This window comes from Acipenser ruthenus, chromosome 4, assembly GCF_902713425.1.
Source record: "Acipenser ruthenus chromosome 4, fAciRut3.2 maternal haplotype, whole genome shotgun sequence".
Lineage (NCBI taxonomy): Eukaryota > Metazoa > Chordata > Actinopteri > Acipenseriformes > Acipenseridae > Acipenser > Acipenser ruthenus.
Window position 1 is genome coordinate 22,584,517 of NC_081192.1, and position 17,772 is coordinate 22,602,288.

Genomic DNA, 17,772 nt, shown 5'->3' on the forward strand with positions numbered 1-17,772 from the left:
CCTCATTTGAGGAGGACTGGATACTTTGTCATTTTCTGCTGAATCTTTAACTGTTATCTACCTGTTATTTTAATTTTCTCTTTAACTATATTGTTACTATAATCTCGTTAACCACAAAAGTTAAGTCTAAATGTAATTTATCACATTGCATGAATACAGACTGTGTTCTGATTTTGCTAAGAAATTATATTTGTTACTTAATGGGTTAAGAAAAACTTTGTGTCTAGTAAGAAAAACACAGAACGTGTTCAAATATGTTTAATTCAAGAAAAAAAAAAATGTAACCGTAAGGACATCTTTGATTTACCCTCAGTGCTTCACAGAACTCCAGCCCCTCAGTATGACACCAAACAGCGGGAGACACTGCCAGTGTGAATGTCAGGTACATTTTTAAAAAACTGCAATTTACTTTAAAAGTACAATGCATAATAAAAAAAATATACAATTGGTATGGGGTACAACTTTGAAACAACTCATGGGTGGCTGCTCTGCCCTGTCAGAAGGCTGTAGACCAGCTTGTACCACACAGCACCATAACCTAGATTCTCTATTTACTAGTTAATGAGTAATATTAACTTTGGTTGATCTTTTTTTTCTGCAAACATTCTTACTGTTTTCACTAAAAAATATTAATGTATTTTATTTGATAATAAAATGTCCCTTTGCTGGAAGGAAATTTACAACCACATTTTCCTTGTAACAGGGTATCAGACATGCAGACATATGCCAATTTAGAAATATAGCAAAAGAGATACCGATTGACAGACAGAGAAAGAGAGAAGCAATGACTGCTTTAGTGGACGAAATGGGTTTCCAACATCAGCCGGCAGATTGACAGACGACATATAACTATTTTATATTACTATCGCATCAAGATAACCCCTTTCATATTTACCACATACAGTGTATCATACAGCTTAAAGCCTTGACTGGGTAATTCAATCAATAATCTGAGTTCAAAGCTATCAAACTTTAGCCTTTCAGTCCGGGAGGCCAGGAGGTCTATCGATCTTCAGACGGTCTTTTTGAGGATTATAGAGCTGAGAAGAATGCAGCCTTTTGCCTTTAAATTGACCCTTCCAGCTATCGGAATGGGATTCATTTGTTTTCTCTATGTGATGCAAGACGCCAGTAAGCCAATTTATGGCTTATCTGTTGCTGGCGACATGTTGCACAGATGACTAAACATATTTTTAATGAAACAGAGAATTTCACATATACTGTATATAGCACTAGCTTTGTATATTTATTTTGACATACAATGACATATAATTTAACAATGAAACATCTAAATATTTCAGAAACCAAATCTGATGATCTCTGCTGCAAAATCTACAACATGTTTAGTCTGCTCAAAGCATGGTAAAAGAACAGTAAAGTGTTATTTTATTTTAACAAATTGTATCAATTTTGAATGCTATTTCCATAACTGTGTTTGTTTTGTATATCTTGATTTTTGTGTTTGTGAATGACATTTTCAATAAGGATGAATGATGTTTTTTTGTTTTTTTTGTTTTTTTGTAGTATTTTGGTCACCGTGAAACCTCACAATGGGTAATTGGAATATGGATTGGTTGTCAAAATGGAAGGCTAAAATCAATTCTAGAGACACAGAATCCATTATAACTTTTTGGATTTTCCAATCAGAAGGTTGAAAGTTCATATTTCCAGCATTTCTGTGTTTATAATGACAATGCTGAGTTGTTACGGCTTGAAGGCACAACACAACAGAATGGAACTTTGAGATTCTACTTATGTAGACAAAAGAACCATCAGAGTGTGCTTTATACACATCAAAGTGCAGACACCTACGTGGTGGAATTCAGCAACCATTTTATAGTTGTGCAGAGTTTTTGGTATGTATAACCTTAAATTCCTATGTATTTCTAATGGGGATTGAGACAGGATGGCTTGGTGGGTGACAGCAGACCAGACCAGGAAATACACACGGCACAAGTACTGTGGGGTGAGACACAAATGCGCTCGTTTTTAAAAAGAATAAAAACTTTAAATAAATAAACAAAACAGCACGAGGGCCAAACAAACAAACACACACAAAACAAAACAAGTATCGTGCTGGTTCAGCTCCAGTACGCGTAGCAATTGTCTTTTAGATACATTTCTCTTTCTCACAGTCTCTACTTCCCCGAACAACCAACCCTCTGCAAAAGCTGCTGATAATATACAGTGGTCGAGCGTAGGGATGGGAATTTGAAACGTTTAAAACGTATAAACTCCTAGGAAGTGGTTAAACGTTGAAAATATATGCTAGATGTATAATTGGTCATGTGACAAATTTCACCAAATGCATTTTTTAATGTATTAATTTTAGTAATTTATCATCATGTACAGCAGTCTGTTGCATATCCTACTGCTGTGGTACCACAGTAAGGGTGGATATTATAAAAAGGAAGGGGGTTGGAAATTGCCTCCAAGTAGCTTTTCTATTTGGTGTAACAGAATGATTGACACTGGGGTGGGTTTTATTCTCGGTTGATCTGGCGCTTCACTGGTGCACTGTGTGTGTTTATGCCTGTAGTAGGAGCGGTATGGTATCAGCTCCATGGTGTAATAAAGCTAATGACAAGCATTTTTTTTTCTGAAGTTTGTTATATATTTTTAATAAAGTGGCACCTCTAAACAAAGGAGCAAAGCCACGTTTGGAAGTATTTTGAGGAACCGGATGAGAAAAACGTGGTATGTAAATAATTATGCCAAACAAAATTGCCATTACTTATCTGGATGTTCGAGTATATGATTGTATATTGACATTTAAAAACAGCTTGATAGCAATGACATGAAATAACTTGCACAATGTAATGTATATATTTAGGATGTATTCTTACTGAAACATTTAATTAATGAAATCTCTCTCTCTCTCTCTCCCTCTCTCTCAGAACAGTAGAGTTACTATGACAATGTATTGAGATCTGTGCATTTGATAGATTCTGTAACATATGCAGCAGCTGTTTTTTTTTTTTTTTTTTTAAATTAGGCTTCCAAGCCAGAATGACTGGGAAACTTCTTCTTCTTCTTCTTCTTCTTCTTCTTCTTCTTCTTCTTCTTCTTCTTCCATCAACTTCAAATTGCTCCTGTTCGCATGCGGTGTAACCAATCAACATGAAACTTGGTAAGTATCATCCCGTGTAGATTACAGTTCAGATGCAAAAAAAAATGTGCTCCTGCGTCAACCAAGGTGGCGGCCTGACTAATTTTTGGGAAAAACCTTTCAAAATCTTCTTCTTGGGAAGTGGTGAACCGATTGATCTGAAACTTTGCATACGTCATCAGCAGCCAAACCTGCTTCAAGTTTGCGAAGCAGAAGTTGCTGTGATAAATTTTACTATCAAAATGGCTGCCACCAAATTCGCCAAAACGCGCCCCAAACATCAAACTGCTTCTGTTTGCACACCGTTTAACCAACTAACTCCTAACTTGGTAGGTGTCATCCTGGGAACAATAGAATTCAAATGTGGAAAAATTGTGTTCTTTTGAAAAACAAGATGGCAGCCAGACCTACATCTTCTTAAATTTAAAACTGCTTCAGTTTAAAAACAGTTTACTTGATTAACTCCAACCCTGAAAACCATCATGCCTGTATCAGTACAATTGACTTTTTCAAAAATGGTGTTTATGCATGAACCAAGATGGCTGCCTGAAGCATTTTTTGGAAAAAACTTTCAAAATCTTCTTCTGGAGAACTGGTGAAGTTACTGATTTCAAACTTGTCAAATATCAATAACTAAACTCGCTTCTTCTGGGGCTTGGGAACCGTAAAACTGCCTGACAGTTCTAGTTATTATTATTACTGGTGTTGTTTTGTTGTCTGATATAATATAATGTTAAAAAAAAGGTTTAGTTTATTTTATTCACTTTGTGCCCACAGGGCCAGCACAGGTACATCTCAATAGTGCAGTACAATTACAAAGATAGACACAAGATAAAAATAATAATATACATGCTTTTAAAAAGACCAAATTCCCATTGGGCTTATTTTTTTTTTTTTTTTTTAGATTCTATTGATTTTTTAGTATTACATACAGGACAGCCGCTATAAGATCTTTACCTTATTAAAAATGTGCACGGATGAATCTACCGGTTAAATCAACTAATGCCCATAAATTAACCAATCAAAAATTTAAGTGACAGCCCTAATTTCAATATATATTTTGGTGTGTACGTGTTTGTTTTTTTTAAACATTATTTGCTTATTTAGGGTTTCTTTGCTTAGAAAATACTAACCAGGGCTGTCAGTATACATCATAATGTAATAAAAATAGTGTTTGTGTATGTATGTAGATATGGTTTAAACGCTGACACATGCATTGCATTTAAACCTTCATAAAAATTTACCAAAAGCACATCCCTAGTCGAGCGATTAACTGGTTGTCAGTTACCTTGTTTAGCCCTCGAACACATTCCGCACAGCGTTATCGACAGCCAATTCTTCAATAAACGATTAGCTGCTAACCACTCATTCTTATGGGGTTCATTTGGCAGAGATGAGAGTTTAACCCCGTCCCTGCCAACTACATTTAACAATAATAATAATACAAAAACATTAAACAATGACAATAATTATAATAGTACAAAAATGATACAAATAAACATAGGGATGGGTGTACCCCATCATATCATTATAGTGCTGGATTTGCTCAGTCCGTAGCACCAAATGCAAACCATCACATTTGGCCGCCCACATATGGGCCCCAATCAAACAGTTTTTCTGTGCATCATATATCCAAGAAGCTATCACATGAGTAGAAAGATGTTGTGATGGTTTTCTTACCTTCCAGCTTCCTGCTGCCAAATTCTGTAACGCTCCTGCTGCCCCTTCCAAAGTGTCAGGATTGGAGCACTCTGAGAGGAGCGTGAGGTAGGGTTTGACTATTGAAGGGTGCCACAACATCTGGATCCCTTTTGGAGGCTCTGCAGACTCTGGGAGAACACCGTCCCACTGTGAAATAAAAAAAGTTTTAAAATCTACTATACCTCTTAATAACACAAAAAATTATGATTTCATAAAGGAGATATCCAATTATTTGAATTGACAATTCTTTATTGCATTTGACAGAGCCATGCCCATGAAGGAAAGTAATATATTAATTTTTTTATTTATTTATTTCTTAGCAGACGCCCTTATCCAGGGCGACTTACAGTCATAAACAAAACTACATTTCAAGAATCACAGTACAAATAATAATACAATTAGGAGCAAGATAAAAATACAATGACTTTGGTTCTAGCCAAAATGTATAGGTATACATTTTGGCCCATGGCCTTGTCCATTGGAGCTCTATAGCTGCCTCATATACTAGCTGAACTGTGATGCAATGACCATTGACTGATGACAGCTATAGCCAGCGGGCTGGACAAGTGGCACGCTGGGCCACTTTCCTCCTGGACAAGGCACGCTGCAAGGTGGAGGCAGGGGAGGAGGAGGACCAAACAAAGAAACGACAAGGAAGCATAGGCAAAAGGCTATTTATAGGAACAGTTTGATTACGTATGATTAGAGGGAGGATCCTCCTTTCAGAAACACAACACATTTTCCAATTAATTTTATTTTAATTAATTTTATTTTGAAAAATCTGTGCCTACAAAAATGTACCATTTATTCCCCACTTGTTTCAGTTCTGTTTTATTGCTTTCTGGCTGTGGTACTCCTTAATATACTGGTTCTGTAGAGTAAAGCAACTATTTTGAACTAATGAACCACCTGGTTGGCAATGCCAATTTTTAAGTGCAAAATGACTGTGGCCAAAAAAATACAAAGAATCATGGAAAAGAGCCTTATAGGGAGTTTCCATGCTTTCATTATAATGTAAAAAAATAAAAAAAATAAAAGATGAACTTCTCAAAGCCATTTGTTTTAACCGGAGTAAGGCTCTAAATTGAATTTAAATACAAAAGATTTCTGTTTAAATCTTAGTTGCATTACATATTACATCCTCTGCATAGCACCACCCTATATACCAAACAAAACCCCACTTGCTTACAACATTAACCTAAACAAAATGTCAACATGATCAAATATACACACTTTCTCTGAAAATTATGCAGAACAACTTGAACAAGCCTGAACAAAACCTTGTACTGTATGACACACAATTCTTTACACAAGGTTTCACTTAAATGTAATGAACACATAAAATGTATGAGATACATACACACAGTATAACAATATAGTAGGAGTTCTTACAGGACCAAGATCATCGATTTTTTAACAGCATACATGATAAAAAGTGCAGTAAAGAAAAAAAAACGTGCAGTACACAGTGCAGTAATTGGAATGTTATTATCTCAAATTTCAGTTTAAATGCTTTTTATTTATTTATTTATTTATTTATTTATTAGCAACATGTACAGTGGAATTAATCTACTGTCACTGCAGGTGTTTTTCATATATATATATATATATATATATATATATATATATATATATATATATATATATATATATATATTATCTCTAAACTGATACATTTACTGTAGAATAAAAATAAAATAATTCTTTCACACGAAGAGCTTTTTGCTGGCTTGATTGTATTGCAGCACAATAAAAAAGCTGACATGCTATTTTCAAATCAGAAATGATGTTATTTCAATGTACATAAGCAAAACCAAATTATAATTACTTATTTAAGTGTCTTACTGAACAAGTCATAGACATGTTCTATATGAGTATATGGACATAATGGTTTCCCAGACAACATGGACTGTTTTAAGGATCTGTTTTCATCCTGCTGGTGTTTTCCCCAGGGCTGATGTACTGGTCCACTTATTGGCATTGCTACATTACTTTGTCCGCAGCGGGTGATAAATGAGAGGCGTATACGTTAACACTGGCAGTGACACTGTAACAACAGGACATTGTATCTTTAGTGCCCTCAGTTACCCACTTTACTTGAGCCAAGTTCAATATATGAGGTGCCCATCTACATTAGAAGTTCATGAGGATTGTAGAAATTACAGTACTTTTGTCCTAAAATCATCATTGTTCAATGTATTTTTTTTCGTTCTTTACACAATGCGGCCAAATTGTGCAAACATTGATTTTTTAGGGTTTTTTTTAACAACTTGCATAATAATAATAACAATAATTCAGAAAAAAAAAAATTCTGAAAGTTTGAATAAAACCAATGAAGATATTGGAGGTCACCCAGAAGGTCAAAGCTCAACACATAGGGTTATGTTTGTTTACATAAGTAAATCATTCTCTTACATAAGTCTTAACTTTCTAAGCAGTTGTATGGCTTTTGACATACAGATGGTTACAGAATCTTGTATTCAGGGATTTCACATTGCTAATAGTTATTTGCAGTGGAATTCAAAGGTTACAAGGGGTCAAAAGGATGGTCAAAGGTCAAACTAATACTGCAAAAAAAGGCATCACAAATGTAACTATGAGGATTTTAGGACAAATCACTGTAATATCTAGAATCCTCATGCACTTCTAATGTAGACAAACACCTCATATACTGAACTTGGCTCAAGTAAAGTAGGTAGCTGAGGGCACTAAAGATACAGTGTCCTGTTATTACAGTGCCACCTCTGGTGTAAAAGTATATGCCTGTCATTCCTAGCCCGCTGCAGACAAATTAATGACAATTTGGTAAAATATGAATGAATACATTTACTTTTAGCATCAGCTCATAGCGACTCTTTTTAGTGCCACTCTCCATAGCTTAATGCCAGTCCTCATTTAGTGTGACATATCTGTTCTTGGGTTCATCTTTATCAGCAACCATTGGGGTGACCAAAATATGAAAGTATAGGATGGGTATAAAATCTCAGTTATTTTAACTAATGTTTTCTTCTTGTTATTTAGAATCACTTTAAATAAAAGTTTTGTTTCAGTCACCACATCCTGGTGACTTGTTAAAGCACCCCTGTCTAAACAGCTCTCAAACATGTCTTCTCTCGAAGTACTGTATATGATAAACAAAGTGAATCAAAACAAGAACAATAATTAAGATAACAGTAGACAGATACCAATTGCTCTTAAAAATGCTCCCAATGTGATCCTGTTTTGCGTGTAACCCGCATTAAAATTTGCAACAAAATACAGACGTAATCCTTGTATCAAAGGTATGCAATACTGTCCGTTCAATTTCTGGGACTATTTTTTGTTGGTTTTTTTTTTTCTTCAAGAGAAGATAGAATATTCCTTTGGACCTCTCTTTCCCATCATGTAATTATCTCTCACAAACAGATTGGGGGATTAAGACTTAATGAACTGGTTTAGTTGCTTGTAGGAATCGCTTTCAGTCAATTAACTGTAACCTTATTTTGCAATTGATTAATGATTTAAGGCTATACAGAACACACTGCCGCTGCAAGGTCCAGCTGTCCTCTTTAAATGCCCAACTAACGATTTCACACTGTATTCAAGGAGAGCTGTTTGGAAACTCCATTACATTACTGATATCATAGTACTAGCGACAATTCAGTATTCAAAGCCACTGATTATGTAAAGGGATTTAACTTTGTTTGACTCACTCGCTTACCAATAAAATCGGTTCCCCAATTATATACCTTATTATACCTTTTATTGGGTGAAAATTACTTGCATGTGGGTTTTACAAGTGCTAAATCTGGATGACACACTCAGCATTTTTACTAAGCAACTTGAATATTTTTAAATGTGTGCATTTTTATCACTCAGTAGGCAGACATTCCATTAAGGGTTTACTGCGGTAAGGTACTGTGGAAAAGCATTGCAGTGTAGAAAAGTATACTGGAAACATGGTAATGTATAGGAAAGCAAAGTGAGTATGGGTGAGCATTGAAAACCATGGCAAACTATCGGTAAACTACACTAAATTCAGAGTAATCATTTGGGATTTGTGGAATCCACAAGGTCTCCACATTATCCTGCTGAAATCTATGCATTATTATTCATATATAAGAAACAAATCAATCCGAAGATCTCAAAGGTTCCTTTTAGTCTGTGAACTCTGAATATTGATCCGTGCAACCGTTAAAATCAAATATCCATAGTTAACTGTACAAAAAAAAAAAAAAAAAAAAAACCCACAAACATATAAAATGCCACTGTCGCTTTTTATAGATGTTAAAATTGAAAACTCAATATTATTTAGAGCTGTGGTAAAAATAGACAGGGTAGACTCTACTACGTTTATGACATTTCAGTGACATTCAGAGACAACAGATTTGCTTGACCTTTATTTAAATGTGTCTTTCAGTGTTTTTTCAGACTCATATAAATGTAACTATCTGAATATAGTATGCACCTCCAGGAGGCATGAAATTACATTCCTCAAAGGCCTTCACAGTGCATAGATTGACACTTACACATTCGATATGTAAAAAAAAGTGATTTCCTTCATTGTGGCTCAATATTTTAAGTGTGTTACATCTTTATTTGCTGATATAACACCAGACAATAGGAATCCGTCAGTGTTGGTTTGCAATTTCTGAGCTTTACACGTGCTGTACAGTACGGCTGCAAACTATACAAATAAATGCAGACAAAGCAAATTCTCAAGCGATCCATATTTACAAAGCATTTACCACTCACTTTGCACCATTGTAAAATAAATGTATAAAATTACAGAACAAGCAAAAATAACTAATGTAGGAGTCCTTAAAGTAATATCCAGTGTTTTTGTATTTTATTTATTTATTGTATTTTTAACATTAAGATTTTGTTTTCTTTTTAGAAATAAAAAACAAAACGGTTGAATGCTTTGTGAATATCAGTTGCTCTGACCTCTGCAGAGGGCCAGGTTTATTTCAGCAGTTTCAGAGGCTGATGCACTTCTCTCCCTTCACTTGTCTTGCACTGACACCCAACTGTGTCCTTTTCCCACTGGAAAGTTAAAGTTAATAAACAAGCATGGAACAAAAAAACTTGTATCATAACACATTAAAGGGCATTAGAACCTGTAAGAGCACATGTAAAAGTATGAAAATATATTTGCAAAGATATAAGTGAAATCACAAATTGAGAAACTGTATATGCAGACATAAGAAACTCGTCATGCAAAACTAGCAACCTTTTTTTATGGTATATTTTTGCCAAAAATGTAACAAAATAAAATAATGGAGGGGATATGGATACAACATTATATAAAATAATACAGAATCACCTATTAAACATAAGGAACAAAAAAGTAAATGATCCAATAGTTCAAAACTTTACAAGGAATGAACATAACATGAATGACCTACAGTTTGTACTTTCAGAAGAGATACAATTAGATAATGTACAAATCAAAAGAGTCAAGGAAAATAAATGGCTAAATACTCAATACCATGATGCCTAAAGGTTTAAATAGAAAGGAATAGTAGACCATTACATCATTAACTATGCAGTAAATGACATCACAAACACATTAATAGACTTAAATAGAGATACATAAGTGCAGTTACCATGACATCAAAAGCCTATTAGAAAATGGATCAGAGATTTCCTTTAACCTGATTGGTCAATACAAGGGCCTTAATCTCGGATGTTATCTTTCAAACTATGTTTAATCACCGTTTCTTGCAAGCCCAGAAATAAATCAGAAACAATATTTTCTGAAGGCCTAAGTGAGTGTTTTGAAAGTAGTTTCTGACAGAACAGATCTTTTAGCCCGACAGTCATGATTCGGACTTCGCCAGATATATCCCACTAATTTTGTGTAGCTGTTCTTTATCATACTCATACCTGTATGACATTTCTCACACTGGAAAAGTTTATTCAGAATATTAAACTTTTGATCTTAAGCGGGTCTGCAGCAATATCACTTTATGGTAATGATGTTGTATACCGAGGTATCCGATATATCTGCTGTCGCCATATCAGCTGTAGTTTTTTTATTTTTTGGATGCAGTAACCAACACAGGCAGAACGTTCCATTGCCAACTGACACGTTGCATTGGCCCCCTATTCTCCACAAGCTAAGTTGCTTGGCCCCCTTATTCTCCACCTATGCCAACACATAGACTACGAGATGTTTTTAATTACTAAAACTCTTTTTCATTAATGAATTTTGGACCTAACGGTAACTTAAATACTGAAACTTACACAAATACACAAACCTGCACTCAAATCTTAATTACAAAATAAAAAAAGTTAACTGTACTTTTATTCTTTTACGTGTTTTACAAACAGTTCACAAACCATGTTCGCTTTTCTGTATGAGGTACCTGAACTGAAAAACAGCTCTGTAAGCAGAAGATTTGTTTTAGTATTGAGGTATTATTTGGATATTGGAAATACCCACGATGTGACATAGTCCACTGCTGGGATAATGAAGCCTGAGTGAAGGCTACCAGACCACAGATGGAATTCTGAGCAAATCGCATTACTGATGAAATAATGACGAAAATGTTTGTATTAATTAGCAACAAAAACTAGTGCTACACAAAATCATGACAAAAACAAAACAGAAAAAAATTATTATTTTTCTTCTTTTTTTTTTAACATATCCATTTTCAAATAGCAATAGGAACCCTCACCCTTTACCGTCTGGTAAGGCCCTTCTTGTTATGTTAAATAACAGTACCTCCACTGTTTGTTTTCAAACAGACTTTCCCATGACAACTGAAATGTTGATAAGTTGGCTCTTTTGAGCAAAAACCTTTCAATATTTCAGAACTCCGAACAAACGCATGCTAAACAACAACCGTATATCAAATCAAACCGGTTCTCGTGGGCTTTTCTTTTTCTATGGCAACCACTCATTGCATGGTTTTACCATTCTCGCAGCTAAAACATTAAATAAAGCAATGGAGTCTAACAAGTGTAAGAGAAAACACGTTGTTATTTCTGTTGATACAAAGCTAAACATAATATCTTGAAAAGGGAGAACAAGCAGCAAAACTTGCCCATGAATGCACATGGTAGCAAAATTAATAATGATCTGCGGAGGACCCTTTCCCCCTGCACAGTAGCTACAAAACGGTGTTAATTGCTAGCAGGTGCAGACAGACCCCCCACCTGATCCTGGGACTTCTTTTTCTTCTTCTTCTTTCCCCAGCAGCCCGAGCTCTCTGTGTCCTTGCCATTGGCATCCCCACAAAGCAATCCATCAAGCTCTTCCGTCCCCATCTGCTGTCCCTGAGATGTTTCCGCAGCTAGCCGATATGAGAGGTTCCTCAAGATACAGACACAGTTTTCAATGGTCTAAAAAATAAGAAGAAGAAGAAGAAGAAGAAGAAAAGAAGATAAATACCAACAAAGAAAAACAATCCCCAAACGGTACTTTGTTTATAGTGACCTTTACAATCCCTGGGGTTATATTTTAAATATGGCACAGCTTTTTTGCACTAAATAACAAATTAAACAGCAACTGTGGTAATGATAACTGAACTTTTAGAATGCAGTGTTAGCAAGCCGCAAGAGGTTATATAATTAAAATTCAATCCTAGGGTAGGTGTTTAATTACTTTTAAAAAATGTGATAGATAAAATATCATTTTTTATTTGAAAAAAGGAAAATGGTCTTTAATAAAATAAAATAAAATAAAAAATCATTTATTTCAGAGCAACTAAACAATGATTCAGCATGAACTGAATTTAAAGAAGCCATGTGTGTATATGTGTACAGTAAGTTTACATGTAGAGTGTTGCACAGTTGAACCTGACAATTGTAGAACTTATTGTGAGAATATTTAGTCAAGTATCAGAGCCAACTGTGCATATTGACTTATTATATGCTTCACAGATCAACAGAGCAGTGTCTTTATTCTACAGTAGCCCTTGGAACTTAGAAATCTTGGCTTTTAGCTTAGTTTGAAATAGCAATGTTTGCATCAATTAACTACTGCCACACAGATTTTAAGCAGGAATATCTGCCGAGTTATTTTACTTCCTTATACCATCTAACATGTTTGAAACAGCAGTTGTGATGGCAGTTGTCTAACGTGACACATGGCAATTGTGGTGGTTTAGGGCATATCATTTATCATGTCCTTTGAGGGAGTTTAAACAGACAACAAAATGGCTAATACTTTTTTTGCCTGAGGCAACATATTGACAAATAACGGTATCAAACAAAAAGGTCAGAAGAAGAATGAGCCAGTGAAACGTCTGTGACATAATTCAGCAATGACAGCAGAGGGATTTGTCCATGTCCTTCAAATGTCCACACACCATGTATTTAACCAAACAAGCTGGCCAATGGGCTTTGTCAGCAAGTAACCTGAAGGTGTGCTATTGAAAGAGCCTGTTTGGAAAAGAAAGCATCCAATGTGGAAAGAGGTTAATAAGCTTGGAACTGATTACAGGTAATTAATAAGGTATATTTGTCAATGCCACAGGTCATACACTGAGAACTAATGTAAGGTTCACTCTAAATAGTAATGAATAGTAATGTAGGGGGAAACACTACATTGTAGACCAGTTGCATGTGTTGCAATTTTTGTTGTCGTTTATAATTGTTAAGTAAGATTTTGACAAAAATATTACCTGTGAGAAGAAAGATAATTCTTAGAGTGGATTTTTCAGGGGTATCTCAGAAATTAAGCACTTCAGTGTTTATGTGTTTAGTTACAGTGGCATTGTAACAAAAACAATTTGAGTTCAGTGAGACAGACATAACTGATAAAGTAAATATTTCCTGCCAGTATTGTACTACTGGAAGGACAGGCAATGGGAATTCTAACATCTATTAAAACATTAAATGACAAGAAGACAACTAACATTTTAACTTAGAATGGATTTTATATTAAGACTTGTTCATAAGGCAGAGTATTAAAAAAAAACAAAAAAAAAAAACATGTGATTAGTCAAATCTGTGAGGGTCCCCTGTAATTGGGCGCTTTTGGTCAGTCATTAGGAATGCACGCACGTGCAGGTGGTTAGGATTCGTTATCGGAGCTTGCTGGAGTCTCATGCTGATCAAGGGTGTAAGATATTAAGGCAGTACAGAAACCTGAGAAGGGTGGAGTATAGTGTTATACAGCAGTTAGCTGTGGGCCACAGAGAACAGCAGAGTGTGACAGACCTTAACAATTCTGACTACACCAAGTGGCCTTAAGGGAATGTGTAGGGAATTAGACTTCTTGCTTCAGGCTTTGTATTAGGCTTCCATAAAAATATCCTTGAGCAGGGACCTCAGGACTTAACAGGGGCAAGAGATACTACACTGGCAAAATAAAATATGTAGCAAATGTACATAATAAAATTGCTCATCTAATGTTCATTTCACAATTTGCAAGTAAGAAGCCTGGAACGTGTGCGAGTGATTTGGTTTACACATCTATCGAGGTCATATTGTTAATGGACTAGCTTGCTGTTTCCCAGGAGTTACCTAATTATCTCCCAATGAGCCAGTGGACATCTGATTTACTGAAGTCTACAACAACAAAAAAAAATACCTGTGGTGTCAAAGTAGAGAATAATTTTAATATGACAGCACAGAGATGATGTAAGATTGCGCTCCGTGGAGCCTCAGTTAATGGAATTGCAAAAAGAGCACTTACAGTGGCCTGATTTGCCCTCTCCCTCCTTCCCCTCACAAACACTCAATTTTCATTATTGTGAAAATACAACAGCATCCTTATTTGGAATGTGAAATTGTATGACTGTTCAATTATAATTAAAGAATGCCATTCGGGGCATAGTCGTAGCAACCTTGAAAGTGCAACCAACCACAAAGTTTTTCATTTGTTTTTAAGTCACCCATTTTTTCTGTTGGTGTGCTGCTCTGCTTTATTACAGTCCAGTAATGTAAGAAGAAAAGGAAATACAAAGTCAGACCTTGCTATCAATCTCGCTGCTCCCAAGAGCAGACTGAATCACGTATAGCAATGCATCAGTGAGTCCATCACACTCCCTCATTCTCCTGCGTGCCTCTTCTCCTGCAGAACTGACATTCCTGAAACACAAGCAGCAACAGGGTCAGGGCTGCAGCACTCACAGGCTCCTTACCTTCATTGTGACAACGCACACTGCCAATGCATTACACCCAGACAGCGTGGGAGGTAAAGTGGAGCACAATTAACTCCAAAAAAGACAGCATTACAGGATACCATAGGTTAAATATCTCAGGCTAGTACAGGCAGCAAGCTCAAGAACACTAAGTGGATGATTATTTTTGTGCCCAATTATTTTACACCAGTTTTTTTCCCCCACAATTTAGAATGTTCAATCCCGACATTCTCCAAACAGCTCAGGAGAACTGAAGGTCAGTGGGTTTCCTCCAATTCAACAACCAAGCCAACTGCCTCTGCATGACTCACCCTGCACACAGAGAACGGCCCAGGTGAGCTAACAAATGTAACAATTGCTAGAGCATATATGAAAGATTCCAGGATGATTCAAATTTGATTAAGTTTCAAACTAGTCACCACCAATATGGTGTAGGTGTAGTTTTGAATCTGGGGCATTTGAAAACTGAAACACCTGCTTTATATATATATATATAAATATTTTTTAAATCTCCCTTAAATAATAAAACATTATTTTATCTTAAGAACCTATTATCATAAAGCATATTATTCAGTGTAATAATGTATTTGTAAAATGTTTTTAGTCTTTTTGAATTATTTTATCAAGACATAACTTTCAATTACTGTTTGTGGAATAAAAACTGCAATACATTTTTTAAGATGTGGACACATGAGTGTCTTTAACTGTACCATGTGTAACTTTTGTTATACTTTATAATGCACATATGTTTTTCAATGCCTTGGCAGGGTAACTTCTTAGATAAACAATTTCCAAAAAACAAAATTGAACAAAGGGGATACTTATGAATAAAAACAGAAATCGTAGATTGCATTATTTAAAAAATGTACTCAAAAGTATAAAACTAAAGCACATCACATTTTGTCTTCAAGGGAAGTAGCTGCTTTGACCGGTGTTACATTGCATTTAAAAATAAGAACATTTTCTTGCAATCATTTGTGCGATGAATTATGTGGCTGGGTCAGCAGTTCTGGAGACTGAAGTGATTTATCTACTGAGCAAGCTAAGGATTGTACAAGCAATGGCATTGTGACCATCCCCACATTACCCTGTGAACATGCCTCCAATTAACACAGACAGACTACCCAAACAAAAATGACAGTATGCAGCACTTACACACAACTTTTATAGATACATGTTTAATTCATTTAAAAATTTCCCATTCTTCAAAAAATAACTACTGTATCTGCACAGCAACATAAATTAAAAACAAAAAGAAGTAGAATGTCTTTAAAGGTGGACAAAAAAACCCCAAAAACATTGTACAATTTAACATTTACTTTTTTTTCAGGTAAGCATTTAAATATTTCTGAACATTTATTGTATAATAATTGTAGCGAAAGTGGTTCCCGAGTGGCGCATCCAGTAAAGGCGCTCCACGTGGAGTGCAGGATGCGCTCTATAGTCTGGACATCGCGAGTTCAAGTCCAGGCTATTCCACAGCCGACCGAGGATGGGAGCTCCCAGGGGGCAGAGCACAATTGGCCGAGCGTCGCCCAGGGGAGGGAGGGTTAGGTCGGCCAGGGTGTCCTCGGCTCACCGCGCACCAGCGACCCCTGAAGTCTGGCTGGGCGTCTGCGGGCTTGCCTGTAAGCTGCCCGAGAGCTGCGTTGTCCTCCAACGCTGTAGCTCTTGGGTGGCTGCATGGTGAGTCCGCAGTGTGAAAAAAAGCGGTCGGCTGACAGCACATGCTTCGGAGGAGAGTGTGTTCGTCTTCGCCCTCCCGAGTCAGCGCAGGGGTGGTAGTGGTGAGCTGAGCTTAAAAAATAAATTGGCCATTCTAAATTGGGAAAAAATAATAAATTTTTATAAAAAAAATAAATAATAATAATAAATAATTGTAGCGAAAATCACACATTTTGAATGTAACAACACTATTTTTTCTGTTGGCCCATATTCATAAATATTGGCGGTAATTTCCGGCTTTCCGGGGTTTACACCATCATTGTTGACGTTAATGCTATGGAACATGTCTGGTAACAGGCAGGTTGTCTGAAATATCGTGATATCAGTTTTAAAAATAATAATAATTTCACACACAGGTGCGAGTGAGAGGTTATGGAGTGCTAACTAAACTTTGCAATCCTTAACTGTGAGCCTGACAGCTAAGCTGTTTACCAGGAGGTTTTAAACACAAACTTATATTATTAAATACCTTTTCTAGGTCTGGTCCTACAGGCTTCCTCCTCTCAGGTCTTAGCCCTTTCACAGCCACCAGAACAACCATTTTCACTGCTAATTGCAACCAGGTGTACCTAATTAAATTGAGCCAGGTGATCCTAATCCTGGCTCCATGAAGCACTGAGGCATTCTTAACCCCTTATCATCTTGTCAACCTTCACAGGATATAAACTATGTGTGATTCTTGGACCCACATACCTCCCTCCTATCACACTTCCATACACTCTGCCAATATATATATATATATATATATATATATATATATATATATATATATATATACACACTGTATATATATACACACTGTATATATTTATAGCTTATATGTACATGCCTTCTTCAAAAAGAATTGTAAACACCAGCAATGTAATGTGTTATCACAGTTCATCATATTTTACTTTTAGTTGAGAAAAAAAGGATCCTCTAATCACATGTTTTTTTTGCAGCGCACAAGAAATTACAGAACTAGACATTGGAGCGTCAGCAAGCTCCGGTTATTTTTCTCATAATATTACGCTTAAAACTTTTGTTTGATTGACAAATGGGACAGAAACACAGCACTGCACAGTTGCATTAAAATACAATTAATTGTGAAATGGCAGGAAACTCGCCTATGCTTTTATTTGTTACTGTATTCCCTCAGTTTGCTAATACCTGCACAATTCA

The 17,772-nt window shown here is 35.8% G+C and overlaps 1 protein-coding gene across 9 annotated transcripts in view; it reads right to left on the reverse strand.

Annotated features, from left to right (window-relative positions):
- Nucleotides 1–17,772, reverse strand: part of LOC117400196 (catenin delta-2-like) — a 366,132-nt gene that overhangs the window by 48,381 nt on the left and 299,979 nt on the right. For all 9 annotated transcript variants that reach the window (XM_059022195.1, XM_033999746.3, XM_059022197.1 and 6 more), the window contains 3 exons: nt 14,716–14,833; nt 11,954–12,139; nt 4,790–4,957 (listed from right to left, as the gene is read on the reverse strand). In XM_059022195.1, the coding sequence (XP_058878178.1) occupies nt 4,790–4,957; nt 11,954–12,139; nt 14,716–14,833 (472 nt within the window). The remainder of the gene's footprint in view (nt 1–4,789; nt 4,958–11,953; nt 12,140–14,715; nt 14,834–17,772) is intronic.